General features: G+C 48.8%; 1 protein-coding gene and 1 long non-coding RNA gene across 9 annotated transcripts in view; one reads left to right on the top strand and one right to left on the bottom strand.

The window, feature by feature from the left end:
- The window catches only part of RPS6KA2 (ribosomal protein S6 kinase A2), a 450,029-nt gene that overhangs the window by 16,348 nt on the left and 414,435 nt on the right, over positions 1–19,246 (bottom strand). For all 8 annotated transcript variants that reach the window (XM_074397157.1, XM_039467500.2, XM_074397159.1 and 5 more), the window contains 2 exons: positions 3,169–3,258; positions 751–909 (listed from right to left, as the gene is read on the bottom strand). In XM_074397157.1, the coding sequence (XP_074253258.1) occupies positions 751–909; positions 3,169–3,258 (249 nt within the window). The remainder of the gene's footprint in view (positions 1–750; positions 910–3,168; positions 3,259–19,246) is intronic.
- Positions 6,251–11,340, top strand: LOC141584219 (uncharacterized). The gene is made up of 2 exons (XR_012517124.1): positions 6,251–9,058; positions 9,255–11,340. It is a non-coding gene; the product is annotated as an uncharacterized LOC141584219 (long non-coding RNA).

Raw genomic sequence — 19,246 nt, 5'->3', positions numbered from 1 at the left:
ATACACTTAGCATCCCACAGTTTGCTGCCCTAAAAACTCAGTCCTTTTTCATTAAATATTATTGTTCTTTTAATTTTTTTTTTTTTTATTATTATTTGGGACAGAATTTTGCTCTGTGGCCCAGGCTAGAGTGCAGTGGCATGATCTTGGCTCACTGCAACCTGCACCTCCTGAGTTCAAGCAACTCCCCTGCCTCAGCCTCCTGACCAGCTGGAATTACAGGCACGCGCCACCATGCCCAGCTAATTTTTGTATTTTTAGTAGAGATGGGATTTTGCCATGTTAGTCAGGCTTGTCTCGAACACCTGACCTCAGGTGATCCACCTGCCTCAGCCTCCAAAAGTGGTGTGATTACAGGCGTAAGCCACTGCGCCTGGCAACTTTGTTGTTCTTTTGTTAAAATGCTATGTAAGCTCGAGTTCTAACAACCCGGAGTTACTCATGGCTGAGTGCTCCCGTGTGTATGTGACACGCACATGTTAACAGACTTCGGTTTTTCTCTTGTTAACCTGTCTTTGGCCACTCTTGTTAATAGGACCTCCACCAAAGAATTAAGATGGGCAGAGGGAAGAGAACTTTGCTTCCCCTGCACTGTCACCGAGCCTCCAGACACAAGGGGGATGATGGTGGCACGGAAGGAATTCCAGGACAATCTGCATTCTCAGCTTTTGAACCCATAAACCCTTGTGGTTTCAGTTCTTGCCCTGAAGCTCCTGCCTTCCCGACGGCTGCCCCAGGCGCGGCTCCTACCCCCTGGGAGTGGAGGTAGTCCATGGTCTTGGTGATGGTGCACAGCACATCACTGGCCTCGCGTTCCGAGAAGTATCGCTGCCGAAGGATGCGGTCCAGGAGCTCCCCGCCACGCATCAGCTCCATCACCAGGTACACGAACTTGCCATCATCATAGACCTGTGGGGTGGAGATGGGGTGCACACAGGCCTCAGGGATGGGCACGTCTCTGTGGCTGGTTACTGCGGAAGAGCAACCTCTCCAGAAGGGACAGGAGAGGGATGTCAGAGGGGAGAGGCTGGGACCGCAGGGCCTCTAGGAGTGAAACCAAGGCTTCTGCGGGGAAGAAGCAAATGGCCATTTCTGTCATACCAGATGTGATTTCCTCTTTTTAGGAAGAAAATGCCTTTAATAACCCACTGCTAAGCAGGGACTGAGTAAAGGCATATGAGATGGATGTGTCCTTAGCTGAGATGAATGCCTTCATGACTCTGCCAGGAGATATTTATTATTATTATTATTTTTTTGAGATGGAGTCTCACTCTGTCACCCAGGCTGAAGTGTAAAGGCACCATCTCAGCTCTCCATAACATCTGGCCCCCAGGTTCAGGCAATTCTCCTGCCTCAGCCTCCCGAGTAGCTGGGATTACAGGCGTGCACCATCATGCCAGACTAATTTTTGTATTTTCAGTAGAGACAGGGTTTCGCTAAGTTGGCTAGGCTGGACTCAAACTCCTGATCTCAAGTGATCCGCCTGCCTTGGCCTCCCAAAGTGCTGGGATTACAGGCGTGAGCCACCGCGCCTGGCCTGCCAGAGATATTTAGACGTTAAGAAACGCTGACGTTGGCACACCACCTAGCCACAGCAGGGCCTCAGGGCAGTGCTTTTCAAACTGTAACACGCATCCCGTCTTGGGGATCTTGCTAAAATGTATGTTCCAGTGGGGCCTGGCCCTCTGCATTTCTAACCAGCTTCCCATGATGTCTGTGCTGCTACTGCACAGACAGCACCGAGTGGCCAGGCGCGGGCAGCACAGGAGGCCAGGTACAGTCCAGGGCGAAGTGACGGATCAGAGCCGTGCTGTTGCTTCAGAGAAGAAACAGAAAAAGATAGTCTTCTGATACTGGCTTTTATCTCATGAACTCAATAAAAACAATACACTCTGATTCTTCCTTTTTTTTTTTTTTTTTGAGACAGAGTCTTGCTCAGTTGCCCAGTCTGGAGAGCAATGGTATAATCTCAGCTCAGTGCAACCTTGCCTCCTGAGTTCAAGCATTTCTCCTGCCTCAGCCTCCCCAGTAGCTGGGATTACAGGTGTGCACCACCATAGCTGGCTAATTTTGTATTTTTAGTAGAGATGGGGTTTCGCCATGTTGGCCAGGCTGGTCTCGAACTCCTGACCTCAAGTGATCTGCCTGCCTAGGCCTCCAGGTGTGAGCCATCACACCTGGCTTGCTCTGGCTATTCTTTTTTTCTTTTTTTCTTTTTTTTTTTTTGAGACAGAGTCTCACTCTGCTGCCTAGGCTGAAGTGCAAAAGCATCTTAGCTCACTGTAGCATCTGGCTCCTGGGTTCAAGCAATTCTCCTGCTTCAGCCTCCTGAGTAGCTGGGATCACAGGCACACGCTGCACCACTACACCTGGCTAATTTTTGTATTTTAGTAGAAACGGTGATTCACCATGTTGGTCAGGCTGGTCTCAAACTTCTGACCTCGTGATCCGCCTGTCTCAGCCTCCCAAAGTGTTGGGATTACAGGCGTGAGCCACTGCGCCCGGCCAATTCTATTCCAAGCTTGCATGTTAAGACCATTTGCACATACTTACCACTCTGCATGACGGAAACTGAGCTAGGCCCAATTATCTGTGGCTCTAGGTTCATAATGCTGGAATCATTTTGGAGTTGGAGTGTGAGGAGGAAAACCTTCTCCTCTCTCTTCTCCCAAGTGCCGCACCCCATGGGCCTCTAGGGGTGCTGTGGGACTTTCCGAATGGTTCAGTGTTCTTGGTTCCTGCTCCCCACCCCACCCTAGAGAAAATGACCCCAATCTCCCAACAGAGAAAGCCACCGAAGCTTTGAGAAGCTCCAAGCCAGGGCTGGGGTCTGAGTGTGGGATGTGACCCACGCCCTCTCATCCGTTCCTGCCTTTCCAGGTTTGCCATGTGTAGGAAAGACAAGGAGAGACTCCACCTGTGGCCTGTACTTCACACAGGCCATCTCTTCCTGTTTCACTTGCACCCTACATGACGGGGTGATGGCTATGGAAAAGATCTGCGTACACAGTCCAGCGAGTTAGCTCCAAGTGACTGGGGGGTGTGGGTGGTAGAAACCAGCTCAGACAGGCATGAGAGGCGGGAAAGCGTGCTCAGCGTGAATGGGAACATTTTTGTGTCGGTGGAAGAAACAGAAGGAAGTGGGGTGCTGCTGCTCGAGGCACTCACGTCCTTCAGGGTGATGATGTTGGGGTGCTGGCCATACCGCAGCAGGATCTCGATCTCTTCCGAGGGGTCTCTCTTGCTCTTATCGATGATCTGGAACAAACATAGCATGTGGCAGTGAGAGGTCTCCTTTTAGGCTTTGGGTGGTATCTGCTGGTGGACCCTTGCGTCTGGATAAAGTCTGGCCCCAGGTGACCCAACCACTACAATCTCACACCCGACCAAGAGATAACTTGAGATTGCCTGGAAATTCATGGCAAGTCCTTTCTTTTACAACTAGCTTAAGATTTACCTTGAAAAAGATGAGGACAGGCCAGGCAAGGTGGTTCACATCTGTAATCCCAGCACTTTGGGAGGCCAAGGCAGGCGGGTGGCTTGAGGTCAGGAGTTCAAGACCAGCCAGCCTGGCCAACATGGCAAAACATGGTCTCTACTAAAAATACAAATATCAGCTAGACATGGTGGTGTGTGCCTGTAATCCCAGTCACTCGGGAGGCCGATGACGAGAATCACTTGAACCCAGAAGGTGGAGGTTGCAGGGAGCTGAGATAGTACCACTACACTCCAGTCTAGGTGACAGAGTGAGACTCTGACTCAAAACAAAAAAAAAAAAAAAAAAAAAAAAAAAGAAAGAAAGAAAGAAAAAGGAGTACAAGGCCTCAGACACGAATTTTAAGACATTGTAAGGCTGGGTGGAGGCGTGTGTGTAGGGAGCTTATGCAGGTGCCACCACATAACGGAATGCGACCCACCCTCCATAGCGGCCACCAGCCACTACGCGCCTCCTGCCTTGTTCTGGGAGTTACAAACCAGCCACAGAGTGAAGTGAGGCGCATGGCTCTCACCAAGAGATGCTGGGGAGAGTGTGAGGACCAGACCTGTCCTGTTGTTCCCGTACGCAAGCTCCCCTACCCCGCCCAGCATCTCCATCCGATGTCTTAGGATAACAGATAAAGTTGCTTCAACCCCATGAAGACGTATGGTTTCCGAGGACAGGGTGTCATGATTTAAGCCTGCCCTGAAAGCAGGAAGTCACTGTTGGCCCCTGGTGGAGAATCCCTCTGGAGGTGCCTGAGTCCCACCCTGCTGAGGGACAGGACCGGTGGGAGGAGGGCACACCACTCACGGGAAATGAGCAACATGTATGTCGCAAACAACACTCAGAACAGAAGAAAAGCAATTGGAAACACCTTCCTAACCATGATTTGTACTATTCTTGCACATTAGTTCAACCTAATTGTCAAATAGTCACTATCTGGAGAATGTGCAATCACCTTACTACTAGAATATGAGGGTGATTTGCTTTTAACTTCTATCATATCAAAGTCTCTCAGCAGAGCTTTGTATAACACTCTATTTCTTTAATTATTTTTTTTAGAGACAGGGTCTCTGTTGCCTAGGTTGGAGTGCAATGGTGCAAGCTTCTATGCGTACAGCTCACTGCAACATCAAACCCCTGGGCTCAAGCGATCCTCCTGCCTCAGCCTCCAGAGTGACTAGGACTACAGAGGTCTGCGCCACCATACTCAGCTTTTTTAAAGTTATTTGTAAATATCGGGTCTTGTTGTGTTGCCCAGGTTGGTTTTGAACTCCTGGCTTCAAGTGATCTTCCTGCCTCAGCCTCCCAAAGTGCTGAGATAACAGGGGTGAGCCACCACTCTTGGTTATCTCTTTAGAGAACCAAACGCTTGTGTAGCATTTGACTCACAGCTCGTACTGTCCCCTAGTCACCCTTCCTCCGCCCTGTCACCATTATAAAAAATCACGATAGTGCCAGTTCTCACTCCATTATAGTTTTAAACGATTCTCTGTCACGGCCACCACTCAGCTCTGACTGCATCTGTGGCCCACGATGTGTGAGTCCTAACAGCTTGTGTTGTTAAACAGACAGAAAAGTTAGGGTCCCTTTCTGGACACAAGATTTCTCTCCTTTGGCTGCATTTAATCCTACAAAAGTTTTAGCGAGGGCACCAGGATTATTTCCATTACCAACATAAATGCATCGTTCTCAAGTAGAGACTTTTTAAAAAATCACTGAAGGAGGAGGGGTGGGGGATGTTCCCTCATGTTCCACAGCCTTAGTTCTGAGTCCTGGGGGCTAGGCCTGCACTCCTTAGAGGGGAAGCTGGCTGTCAGGTGCCTGAACTCCGCTGCTCCCGGCTGCCTGGGGGTATCTCGTTTCTCTGGGATCCTCTCTTTGCAATTAGAGAAGGTTAAAATACATTTATGGATTTTTATAAAAAATTCAGCAGAAGACGTTTTTTCACAAATATGATTTTATGTAAAGGGATGTGCTCTTAGCATGAATCTGTTTGGTCACTCTCACGATGGAGCAGGATGCAGAGTACCCAAGAAAGCGGAAGTCTTTCCTCCACCGCCAGGGATGATCTTCAAGACACAGTGAGTGAAAGAGGTCGCTGGGGAGCAGGTGCTCCCTAAGCCATCCCTTGTTTTAAACATGGAGAGAAGAATGCAAATAGACACGTCTATTTCCTAGTGGGTGCATAAATCACCCTGGAAGGAAGGAGGAAACATTCAATTGCCGGGGCTGTGAGGAGGGGAACAGGCGCCTGGGGGCCACAGTGGGAGGGAGACCTTGCATGAATTTTGTGAAATTTTGAACCACAAGAATATATTGTCTATTCAAAAATTAAAGAAAGAATTCCAAAATGTATTTTGTAAGCTGAAATTGGAAGACAATTCGACTACTATTTTAAAGAATTGGACTACAGATGCTGCCCTATCAACCCTGGTATCTATTTTATTTCTATATGTTCTTCTGTTGTGAGTCTTCAGAAAAATTCTGACTTACAAGAACGAGTATTGGTGAACAGTTTTCAAAGACAGATTACCTGAAAATCTTGCTTACTTTAAAAACTATTTTCAGGCCAGGCGCGGTGGCTCAAGCCTGTAATCCCAGCACTTTGGGAGGCCAAGGCGGGTGGATCATGAGGTCAAGAGATCGAGACCATCCTGGTCAACATGGTGAAACCCTGTCTCTACTAAAAATACAAAAAATTAGCTGGGCATGGTGGCATGTGCCTGTAATGCCAGCTACTCGGGAGGCTGAGGCAGGAGAATTGCCTGAACCCAGGAGGCGGAGGTTGTGGTGAGCCAAGATCGTGCCATTGCACTTCAGCCTGGGTAACAAGAGCGAAACTCTGTCTTAAAAAAAAAAAAACAAAGCTATTTTCAGTTGTAATAAAAGCTAGCATGTGTGCGTGCATGTGAGGCACACTGGATTTCAACCCATCCCAGCTGCTGTCCTGGTCTTTGTTGAAATCTGATACACGTTGGAGCATGCATGTTGGCTTTTAGTACATTTTAAATGGATTAGTTACGACTTTTTCAAAATCATTTAATTGCTTGGTGGAACCCTCAAAGCACCTCTGTCCACAACCGAACACCACACACCAGCTGTTCTGTGAGGTGGCATTTGGGGAAACGGAAGAAAATGAAAGCAGCTCCTAGGCCCAGGTCCCATGCAAGCAGGAGGTCACCTGGAGGAGACCCCAAGGGGCCCATGAGTAGGGCTATGTCTCTCCGCAGGGCAGAGCCAGCGGACTTTCAGCAAACATCTGGTTTGCTCCCAAGGGGAAGTCAGGTTTGCTGTCTAAGGCGAGAACATCGCTGTGGGCGTGGGTGGCTTGGCCTGTGGCCATGACATTGCTGGTGCCTGAACGTGGGTGTCTGCAGGCTCAGCTCCCATGGAGGGAATGGGAGGGTGGAGGAAGGCGTCGCTCCCACAAGGCCATTGCAGCGTGGCTGATGGCCCAGGCGTGGAGGTGATCTGGCACCAGCTGAGACCTGGCCTCCCTGCCCACTCTCGTGGGGTTGCAGCAGCTCCCCGTGCCTCTCCGAACCTAACTTTCTTCTCTGTAAAAACTAGGAGACAGCAGGCACTCCCCTGGGTCACTGTTAAGATTTAGCAAATTAATGTGAATCGATCCCTTCATAACTTGGTAGAAGTTATTCTTACTATAGAGATAAAACAGAATTACCCTGATGCCCCCAGGCAAGGGACCAAGTGGCTGTGACCTGCCACGGTTATGACCCTGAAATGCCACCTTGGTCCCTGTCTCTGAATCACCGCAAGTCAGTGCCATGAAGCAGTGTGATGTTCAAAACTCACATCAGCAGTAGAGCCCGTTTCAGTGAAAGCCCCAGGGAAAAATATTCAGATGTCACACCAACTGGGTCAACCCAGAGGGCTTCATAAGGGACTGTCTCAAACGAGTGGAGTGGCCAGAGGGTCAGTGGCTGGCAAGCAAGGCACACTGTCATGCCTCGGGGGCAGTCCTGGCTCCCAAAGCCAAAGAGCTGCACAGGGGCGGTCACAGTACCAGAAGGGGTTGCTCTGTGTGGAGAGGTGCACCCTGACAGGGGCTGTGGGCAGAAAGGCCTCAGCCCCACGCTTCTGTTCCCACCCTGGTAGTGTCGGTCTTGCATTAGCAGAACTGCCCAGAAGCTAGAGGCGTGGAAGTGGCCCCTAACGGTCAGCCTCCTGGCTTCCTTGCTTCCCGGCCTCCCGGCCTCCCAGCCTCCCAGCCTCCCAGCTTCTGGGGCACAGGGAAGCAAGGAGGGTGGGTTTATAGGGGTAATGCCCATCTCCATTCTGGAAGGGAAGTCCCGCAGTGGAGTTACGGCAGGAATCGGTTCTCACATCATCCTCCTGGGCTTCTGCCTTCCCCTGCCCTGGGCAGAACTGTTCCAAATCAAGCCTGCACAGACGAGGCTGGGACCCAAAGTGGCAAGGCAGTTCTGACCCCATGTTTCCCGACCCCGTGTTTCCCTCTGGATGCCGTCAGGAAGCGCTGGCTGCGTTTCCCTGGAGCACTTTTTTGGATTTTTTTTTTTTTTTTTTTTTTTGCTTTTGTTTTTATTTTTGCAGGGAGGGAGAGCTATTCGAGAAAGGTAAGGATGGAGAATGCTCACACAGGGAGTGAGCTGTGAGGTGTGGCTACAGTCCCGGACCACAAGACCGGGATCTGCTGCAGGGAGCCGGGTTTGGGCACAGTGTCCAGGAGCACCAGGCAGTGAGTTATTCTCTGTGGGGTCGGTTTCTTGGGGTTGACCATGTTGGATTCGCTCTTATTAGAGCAAGCTCTGGGAGATGGTGTTCCTCATTCTGAGAATGATACTGTTTTATAATCTTTACCATGCAATAAAACAGGGAAGCCTTCTCAGCAAGTGTGGTGGTGAGCAAGGCTTCCCCTCCAGGCTGATGCTCAAGTAATACCGACCCACCGCGGGGCAGGAGTGCTGCGGTGGGCGGGGACAAGCTCTCTCAGCTTTCTTTTTCTCACCTGGCAACAGCTGTTTAGAAAGGACGTCTACAACCTATAGAAAAGGACACCACCCAGGCACTGGCCACCCACCACAGCTGGTAAATCAGCTTTTTATGGTGTTGCCACAGAGCAAGCTGAGTATTTCCACCTTCTTTAGAGATGCTAAGTCAAGCCGTCTGAATATCCACAAGCAATTCTGGGTTCAACACGGATGGCAAACAACTGTGATCTATCTTAGCAGTGACACATGCAGCCACGTGTCAAACTCTGCCATTCCTGCCGGCCGAAGGTGGGAACCAGAGACGTCGCCGCTCCTGAAACACCTTTCCCCCTGCTGGCTGAAGGCAGTAACAGGAGGCTGCACTGCTCTGGACACACCTTTCCCTCTTCCTCTGGTCTTTGCATATCTCCACCTTTCCTGTGTTTCTCGTCTCTCTCCACCAGTGGAGACATGTCTCTCGGGACACAGAGCAACTTGACCAGATGGCTTTGAGGCACTGACTACGCAGACGGTGGTGTGAGCTCCCAGGCTTGCAGGATGCTGGTGCTATAGAGGGCATTTCCATTGACTTGCCAAAAGGATCAGCATCATACTTGAAACAAGGGTAGGAGAGCATGTAATCATTTGTGAAATTTAACAGACACCTTCTCCTAGAAAATTAATTTAAACTAATGACAGAGAGAAAGAACTCCTGTTTCTTCCTGGCGGAAAAAATTAAAATCTCCAAGATCATCAGTTCTCCCTCTAAAAATAAGCTCTATTCATGCCAAGCATCTGTCTTAATTCTGTTTCTTTTTCAGTCGACAAATTGCACACACAGTATGAAGATGAGCACAGAAACGTGGCGTTCTTTTCGACAGTCTCACGTGAGTACAGATTGGAGCACCTCCTCAAGAAGTCTGGCCCACGCTCCAGGCCTGTGTGGCCACACCACGTCACTGCAGCTAAAGGACTAGGTAGCACAGGACTGCATCACCACAGCTAAGGGCTGGGTGACTCAGAACTTGCATTGCTACAGCTAAGAGATGGGTGACTCAGAACTGCATCACTACAGCCAAGAGCCGGGTGACTCAGAACCACATCACTACAGCCAAGAGCCGGGTGACACAGAACTGCATTATTACAGCTAAAAGCCGGGTGACTCAGAACTGCATCACTACAGCTAAGAGATGGGTGACACAAAACCGCATCACTACAGCTAAGGGCCGGGTGACTCAGAATTGTAATCCCTACAGCTAAGAGCCGGGTGACTCAGAACCACATCACTACAGCCAAGAGCCAGTTGACTCAGAACCACATCACTACAGCCAAGAGCCAGGTGACTCAGAACCGCATCACTACAGCCAAGAGCTGGGTGACTCAGAACTGCATCACTACAGCCAAGAGCCGGGTGACACAGAATGGCATCATTACAGCTAAGAGCTGGGTGACTCAGAACTGCATCGCTACAGCTAAGAGCTGGGTGACTCAGAACTGCATCACTACAGCCAAGAGCTGGGTGACACAGAACTGAATCACTACAGCCAAGAACCGGGTGACACAGAACCGCATCACTACAGCTAAGAGCCGGGTGACTCAGAACTGCATCACTACAGCTAAGAGATGGGTGACAGAGAACCTCATCACTACAGCTAAGAGCCAGGTGACTCAGAACTTAATCACTACAGCCAAGAACCGAGTGACTCAGAACTGCATCACTACAGCTAAGAGCCGGGTGACATAGAACCTTATCACTACAATTTACAGCTGGGTGACTGACACTCTTTCACAGTTCTAAAATCTTGCTTTATCAGATTCTGTTGCTAAAGCAAGCTAAGCTACTTTGTTGTTGTTGTTGTGAGACGGAGTCTCCCTCTGTCACTCAGGCTGGAGCACAGTGCTGTGATCTCGGCTCACTGCAACCTCTGCCTCCTTGGTTCAAGCAATTCTTCTGCCTTAGCTTCCCCACATAGCTAGCAGTACAGGTGTGCACCACCATGCCCAGCTAATTCTTATTTTTTTGTATTTTTAGTAGAGACGAGGTTTCACCATGTTCACCAGGCTGGTCTTGAACTCTTTTTTTTTTTTTTTAAAGAGAACTTGGAATTAATTGAACTCTTGACCTCAGGTGATCTGCCAGCCTCGGCCTCCTGAAGTGCTGGGATTACAGGCATGAGCCACTGCACGCGGCCTAAGGTAGTTTTAATAACATAACAACAAAAATTCACTACTGAAAAGGTGGAGTAGCTATGTCTTACGGCATGTGCTTCTTTCTGGGAAAACTCTGCCCCACTGAGCTTGAACATTCTCCTTCTCCAGCACGGCCTTGCAGACAATCGAAGAGAAATTTACGAGTGGAACTGTCAGTGAATGGGCATGTATGTTCATACCACATGTTTGAAGATACATTAGGCCATGAGAAAGGGCTAAACCAACTGTACAGTTCACTTAATTTCAGATTCTGGAGGTGCATTCCAGGTTTTGGTGTCGTTTCTGGTTCTGTCATTGACACAATTCCAAAATGGCTGAGCTTTGAGCTCCCTGGAGCAGGTCTGTGCTCTCACCTTGCCCTGTGTCTGCCGAAGGAAAAACATCCAATAAAAGAAGTCTCAATGAATGAAAAAAGACACCAGCTTCCTGAATGAGGGGACTGCTGCAGAATGAAAGGCATTCCAAAGGCACGAAGTGCTCTGTTGAACAATTATGTTATAAACGCTGATTTAAAAAACTCAAATTTGAAGTAAAGTTTCTGACTCATAGTTTTCTTTTATTTATTTTTAATGAATGAATGAATTAATTAATTAATTTTTGTTGTTGTTGTTTTTTTTTTTTTTAGACACAGTTTTGCTCTTGTTACCCAGGCTGGAGTGCAATGGCACCATCTCGGCTCACCACAACCTCCGCCTCCTGGGTTCAGGCAATTCTCCTGCCTCAGTCTCCGGAGTAGCTGGGATTACAGGCACGCGCCACCATGCCCAGCTAATTTTTTGTATTTTTAGTAGAGATGGGGTTTCACCATGTTGACCAGGATGGTCTCGATCTCTTGACCTCGTGATCTACCCGCCTCGACCTCCCAAAGTGCTGGGATTACAGGCTTGAGCCACCGTGCCCGGCAATTATTTATTTTTTGAGACAGAGTCCCACTCTGTCACCCAGGCCAGAGTGCAATGGCACAATCTCAGCTCACTGCAACCTCTGCCTCCCAGGTTCAAGCAATTCTTCTGCCTCAACCTCCTGAGTAGTTAGGACCACAGGCATATGCCACCATACCTGGCTAATTTTTGTATTCTTAGTAGAGACAAGGTTTTGCCATGTTGGCCAGGCTAGTCTTCAACTCCTGACCTCAGGTGATCCACCTGCCTCAGCCTCCCAAAGTGATGGGATTACAGGCGTGAGCCACCGTGCCCAGCATGCATTTATTTATTTATTTATTTAAAGACAGAGTCTCACTCTGTCTGTTCCCCAGGCTGGAGTGCAGTGGCACGATCTTGGCTCACTGTAACCTCTGCCTCCTGGTTCAAGTGATTCTCTTGCTTCAGCCTCCTGAGTAGTTGGAATTATAGGCACACTCCACCATGCCTGGCTAATTTTTTTTTTTTATATATATATTTTTAGTAGAGATAGGGTTTCACCATGTTGGTCAGGATGGTCTTGAATGCCTGACCTTATAATCCACTTGCCTCAGCCTCCCAAAGTGTTAGGATTACAGGCGTGAGCCACTGCATCTGGCCATATATTTTTCTTTTAATCACACTTAGCCTTTCACTACCAAGTATTTATGCTACATGAAGATGAGGAGCCTCTTCATTATCTGCTAAAATATAGCGAGTTCCTGCCATGTGCCTGATTTTTTTGAGGTGCCGGAACTACAGCAAAAACAAAACAAAGCCTTTGCTCCTTTGCTCCCCTGGGTGGATGTCCTCATGGGGCTGTGCACACAGACAGTGAACACCTCACACAGGGGAATGTGCCATAGGAAGATGATGTGGGCGAAGGAGGCTGCTGGTGGCAGAAGACGCAGGCGGGGAACTAAAGTCAGGCATCCTGTGGGCCTCGGGTGCACATGTGTGTTCTCCGGTTGGTTCTGAATTGGAAGCAGGAACAGAACTTAGGAAGCTGTCAGTCATTCATCAAGTCCTGGCCATGTGGGGCTGACTGTCAAAGAAGTCATAGTTCAGCTTCCTGGATTGTCACTAGAGATAGCAATCTGGCTTCCTGCCAGCCTGACACAGCCACTGGCTTCCTGAGTGGTGTAATATAGATAAAGGGGCTAGCTGCAGGTGTGGGTCAGACTTCTGGGCACCCGGCCTGGCCACCATCTGCTTGTGTATCCACTCTCAGCCCCTAGACCCCGCGGGAGGAACCAGTCTTACGGACACTGGACTTTAGCCCGGTGAGCCAGATTCTGGAATTTTGTCCCCCGGAGCTGGAAGATGATAAGCTGAGGTTGTTTTAAGCCACTAGATGTGTGGTAATGTCTTACATCGACAACAAGAAGCAAGCCCACGTGGAAAGACCAGAGAGAGTCAGAACCAAGTTTAGGCTGGTGGGTGGGAGCCAGGGAGACGGGCTCAGGGACGCACAGTGAGCAGGAAGCGCAGGCTACACCTTCTTGCTGATGACTGTCCTCCAGCACTGCCTGCTGGGAGGGGCTGAGCCTCTGAGAAACCAACCCATGAGCCAGTCACATTAACCCCTTCCCATCTGGAAAAAAGAAAGTGCAGTTCACTGCCAGTGCTCATTTAATTTTACATAAACAAGCTCACAGAGGCTGAAGCAAATCTGACTGATATTCAATATGAAAATAAAATGTAAAAACTGTTATTGGAGTTATTTCTCAATGGAACTAGTATCAGAATTGTCTGAATCCACAGAACTGTCTATTTTGGAAAAACCGGATTCATCAAATGAATCTTGAACCAACAACTGTTCAAGAATGAAGTTAACTCCCACGTAGGTAGGAATGCTATGTTTTCTAGGATTTGACATTATCAGCTATCGATAATGAGTGTGCTTTGTAAATGGAAATGCCACTACTAAAAATGGAATGCTATCAGTGAATGATGTCCTGTGTCTCCAAAGTCGATGTACTAGAGTGACGCAAAAATAATTAAAAAAGTGAGATATTTTACAGCAACATTATCTCGGGGCAAACGCTCAGCCGCAGGCACCGCGCATGAGTATTCTTGGGGAAAATGGGCAAAGGGTTAAGTCATCCAGAATGGCAACTTCCCCGTGAGTGTTTGCAGGATACACAAATGCCCAATCAATGGGCTGAGGAGCTTCCTTGACGAGAGAATGGCTGTGTGGAGACACGGGCTGGACAGAGCTGCTGTCCTGGCACGTGAGCCCGTCATTTCCCGTCTTCTCTGAGTCCCTCCCTTCTGAAGAGAAATTTATGCCCATTTTCCTCAGCCATGAAATCTGCTACCAAAGCTGCCCAGTCTCCTTCCTCGTCCTTCTAAACGTTGTTTTCTTTTCTATTTTCTGTTTTATTTAACTGCTCCTAGTCCAGCCTCTGTGCCTGTGAACCCGCTCCGTTCTCTGTGCTTCCGCTGTGGCTGTGACAGCATCTAAGCCTGTGTCTGTCTCTGCGTGACTGTCGTTCTTGGGACGGTAAATGTTGCTCTCCACATAGCCGACCTTTCAACTGCTGTTTCTCTTTGCTTCAAATTTTCACGATTTCTATAAAAAATGTGTTTTGATCTCAAAAGCCAGGACTGGTCTTGACCTTCCTCCTTCCAGGCTTGGCCACAGCGGTTTGACTCCACAGCACAGTCACCTCTCTTCTCCGGGACGGGTGCAGCTAACACCCCACGTTACACTGGGAAGCCCCATGATGGAGCCATCTGAGGCTTTCTCAATGGCTTAGAATTCTTTGCAGGATCTGTACTGGATCCTCTGGAGTCAGCCTGAACGCAAGCTCCCCGGAGCCCCCTCCTCAGTCCTGTGCAGCTCGCTGCGGTGTCCAGCTCGAGGCCATGGATTCTTTCAAGATGCAGCTTCGGCCACAAGCCCAGGTGCTGCCCCCAGGAGGAGCAGGCTGTGATCCACAGGGGCCAGGGTCAGCGCTGCCAGTGATCTTGGAGCACAGACTGAAAACAAAGGTCCCAGTGAACGCAGACCATCCTGAACGCCGTGAGGAAGGAAGCTGGAGCAGCTGCCAGAGGCCGGGGCCCTGGCTGGGGGCCTCCCAACTGAGTGCTGGAGGAACCAGGTGCACTGTGCCCTTGGAGGTGAAGCTGGAGGAAGCGGCCTGGCTGCCGCTCGGTGCTTACACAGCTGAACCGTGGCCCACTTGGTGGGGTCAGGGCTTTTCACTGGGGTACATTCAGACTTGTAAATCCCAGAAACTTAAATGAGATTTTAAATACAGCGCTACGTGTACCCAGCACACTTTCCCCTGAAAGCCTAGGGACCTTGCTGTGTATCAAACAATGGATTTCTCTCACAGGTCCCGTGACTTGAGCTTTCCATCTGTTCTGAAGCCCAGCCTTACTGCCCCATCTGCTCTGAATGCTGCCTCATTCTTTCATGGTCTGGGCACTCTGAGATGCACAGAGCATCTGGCTGAAACATAGCATTGGGTTCCCACTCTTATGACGAGTGGGTGTGCTGGAGAGGGGTCGGGAGCATGCACTCGGGGTCTGACTGCTTCGATGGGAATCTGCTCTCCCACTGATTGGCTCTGACTTTCTGTTCCCTCACGGGGATAATGAAAATGATTACAACGTGGGGCGCTGTGAGGATTAAATGACTTCACACATACAGAGCGTGCATAGCAGTTTCGGCAGGTACTGACCATGAAGTGTCTGCTCTCATCATCGTTGTGACTTTCATCCATTCTATTAACGCCTACAGCTCCTGCCTCAGCGACTTCAGCTCTTGGGAAGTTTTCTCTTCACATATGTACCAATGTTGGTGTTTTGTGAAAGAGGGTCAAGGTGGCAAAATTGGCACCTGAGTGATGTAATGTAGTTTTATGCCTATCATGACATCTGTAATAAATACAACTTGAGTCATTAGTAGAGATGGTCAAGAGCCCTCTCAAGGTACCTGTATTAAGCTTATGAGATGGAAAGACACTAGTGACACAAGCTAACATTTCTGTGGTGAATTAGCTCTGATATATGTAGACAGTCAACCCTTGAACAACCTGGGGTTAGAGGTACTTACCCCTCAAGCAGACAAAAATCCACATAAAACTTTTGACTCTCCCAAATCTAACTATTAATAGCCTATTGTTGACTTAAAGCCTTACTGATAACAGAAACAGTCCATTAACACGTATTTGTATGTTACACGTATTATATACTGTATTCTTACAATAATACGATCTAAAGAAAAGAAAATGTGACTAAGCAAATCATAAGGAAGAGAAAATACATTTAGTGTTCGGTACTGTATTTTTGGATGCAGTGAGTTTATGCTGTCTGTTCACAGATGGAGCGTCTGTCTGAAAGGTGGGCACTTGCAGCTGCAGACCTCAACCTGGCGCACGCATCGAGCATTTCAACTTTTCTGGTCACGTCATGACTTTTCTCTCCTTCTTGGGAGCACTCACAGTGTCCCTACTGGCACTTCTCATAGGTTCTATGGTGTTATTCAAGGTTTATGGTGCTGCACTAAACAGGATGAAAAAATACGTGAGAAGCACGAGACACCATGTTTTTCTTGGATTCCCTGGAGAGAGACTGCTCCCACGGAGATGATGAGTGTCACAGGCGTTTAAAGTGGGTCCTTACAACACCTGAGCTCGCGACAGCAGCAACAGAAGGTGGCTGTGGAACTCAAGAGTAGCGCAGGATTCACCACAGTTAATTTCATGCAGCTGAGTTAATGCTGCGTCTATGTTTACATTGATATCAACTGCAGATGGCGCCACGTATGGTTTGTGCTTGAGCCCACAAATTTTGAAATTTTAACTTTTTGTAATAGATCTGTGTATATTTTATAGTAGAAAATGATAAAATAGACTAGCATCTACATATACTTTATGCACTCTGGCTTACCATTTTCTTAATTTTTCAATATTTCTAGGCTCTGTGGTTTGTCTGTTTCTTCAACTCGTAACAAATCTCCAAAAAAAATTCCAATATGTTCACTGAAAAAACACTACGTAGGTGGATCCCTACAATTCAACCCCATGTTGTTCAAGTGCCAACTGTATATATTTACCTATTCCTATATATTCTCACACCAATATAACGCCAGGAATCCTCCTATTTATACAAATCAGTACTATCTAGAATATGTACCTAATTACGTTAGGCCATAAAGAGCTAAGAATAAAATAAAAACAATGCCCTCTTGCAATTCTTATAAAGTGAATATGGCATCTTTGAATAGGAACATTAGTTTTTCTTTCAGATACACCTCTCCCCTTCCTTTTAATCCTCCTGCATCACGATTACGTTCAACACTTAATCGTCACTTCTACTGTAATCTTATTTTAAGTGAAGGGTGCTATGCAGCTGCACGTCACGCCATTTTGAAGTGCTATCCGATCTCACCTCCTACCACTCCTCTCCACTCTGTTTTTGGGTATAAAAACAAAGGCGGACTTTAATTTTACACCAGATTACTTAGCTGTTTCGTCCCAATAAAATGGCTTGTGGCTATTAGAAAGCAGGGCACATCTGTTCGTCTACAGTGCGTCTGATAAAAGCAAGAGGAAGCGCTGAGGGAACATACAAGCTTTTCTCACTCAACCGTCAGAGCACTGGCTGGGGACGCGGGCAGAGGGCCTGCAGCAAGCCTGACGCGGCGCGGCGTGCGTGAGGACGGGCGCGGCGTGGCGTGTGCGACGGCGGACGCGGCGTGGCGTGCGTGAGGAAGGACGCGGCGTGGCGTGCGTGAGGACCAACGCAGCGTGGCCTGCGCGACGTGGAGAGCGCATGGCGTGCGTGAGGACGGACGCGGCGTGGCGTGCGCGACGTGGCGTGCATGAGGACCGACGCAGCGTGGCCTGCGCGACAGCGGAGGCGGCCTGGCGTGCCTGAGGACGGACGCGGCGTGGCGTGTGTGTGTGAGAAGGAAGAGGGGCGGTGTCTTCCCGCGAAAGGCCGGACTGCCCCAGTGAAGGATCTCGGACGTTCCAGTGTTGCTTGCCAGAGGTGAGAGGGAGGGACCAGCCTGGGAATGCAGCTTGTCATTCAGCCCATGTGGACTGAGCCCCTGCTCTATGCTGGGCGCTGCTGGATGTTGCGGTAGCTAGAATCGGTCCTGACATTAGGACTAAACTTAGGACCAATTCTAGCTGCCACTTCCCACAGACTTCAGCACAGTACCCAGCATAGAGCAGGAACTCAAGTTAAAATCGCAGCTGAAAATAAATGTGACACTGACAGTCGGGTTGACTGGGAATATACTTGGGTAAACTGGTTTAAGCATAACCTTAAAAGTAGTTTACATAATTCAGGGTAACAATGATGGCAACATTAGGAACCTGAAAAAATGCAGAAATAAGTTAAAGCAAAATATAATGCTATTCCAAGGATGTGAGAACTAGTATGATTCCATGTTCACTCTGCGCTTAGTGTCATGGCTCAGTCACAGCGGGGTGGGGCTATGGGCTGCCCTGCAGCATGGGGAACACTGAGCTCTTGGTCAGATCGTCCTGTTGCTAAAGGACTCACCAGAAACTCGCCGAAGAAGAAAAACTCCACCCCCATCTCCAAAATATCAGCCTCCTGGCCTTTATCTCCATGAGACCCGCCCTCACCCACAGGATGCTGTAGCTGGGGCCTGTCAATCTTCTGTTGGGGTAGCAGGTGGTGGGGGCTGTCCTGTGTACTGCAGGATGCTGACCAGCTTCCCTGACCCATATCCACCAATGCCAGCAGCCCCTGCTCCAGCTGTAAAAACCAGAAAGTCTCCAGACATTGCCAGTGTCCCCTGGGGGCCACAGCCACCCCAAATCAATATGATGTCCCTCGGCAGAATCCCATCTATTCTGGTCACTGTCCTCATTGTTTAGTCAAGATTGCTGCATTCCTTTATTATTGGTTTCTGGGTCACCCATGCCATTGAATGGGAGGAAGCCCTGCCTGGCTAGGATGAGACTGCTGAAGCAGACCCCGTTTGTACCCATGAGCCATGGGTAGGTGGGCTTGTAGGCAGCTCACATGACAACTGGGAGTGGTAAAGCTGGATTCTAGTGCCAATCTTGGCAGGACATCTCCTGAGCTGAGATCCAATTCACACATCAATCAACTGCCACATGGTTAGTTCTGGGTCACATTAGAAATCACCAAACTTTGCTGTTTCTCAGTCCGTCTGTCAATAGGTGGGGATGCTGCTTCTCATAAACAAGTCAGCAGATACAGACAAGGACCAAAAGTATTTCAATTACATTCCACCTGAAAATGCTGAAGACAGAACCATACAGTCTGCACTGCATCAAAGTTTTGGTATCAAGTGGGCCCATTCTAAATAACAAACTCACTGCTCAGCAATGCCAGCTTGTTCATCTTTGAAGGAAATCCAAACAACTGTGTCTACCCACAGATAAATGAACTTGTCACCACTCCCTTGACCGGCTGAAACGTGCTTCTGAAATGGCTGTGGTCACAGGAGCCTTCTGGACCCCGAGCCATGGAAAGTCCCAGGCCCTTCGAAGGGTTGCACCTTCCCATGTTTGGTTAATTTGTAATTGTATCATCCAGACAACACATTAGGACCCACTGTCGTCTCAGAAGGCACAAGGGAAATTCCTGCCATGTGCACTGGCTACATTTGTCCAGGGAACTTCAAGTTTTGTGAAAGAGAAACTGGAAGACCAGGCTCTTTCTTCTACCATCAGCTGGAGCCA

The sequence above is a fragment of the Saimiri boliviensis genome, chromosome 4 (genome assembly GCF_048565385.1).
Source record: "Saimiri boliviensis isolate mSaiBol1 chromosome 4, mSaiBol1.pri, whole genome shotgun sequence".
Lineage (NCBI taxonomy): Eukaryota > Metazoa > Chordata > Mammalia > Primates > Cebidae > Saimiri > Saimiri boliviensis.
The sequence above is the reverse complement of the archived record's forward strand: the minus strand, read 5'-3'. Positions and strand labels throughout refer to the sequence as shown.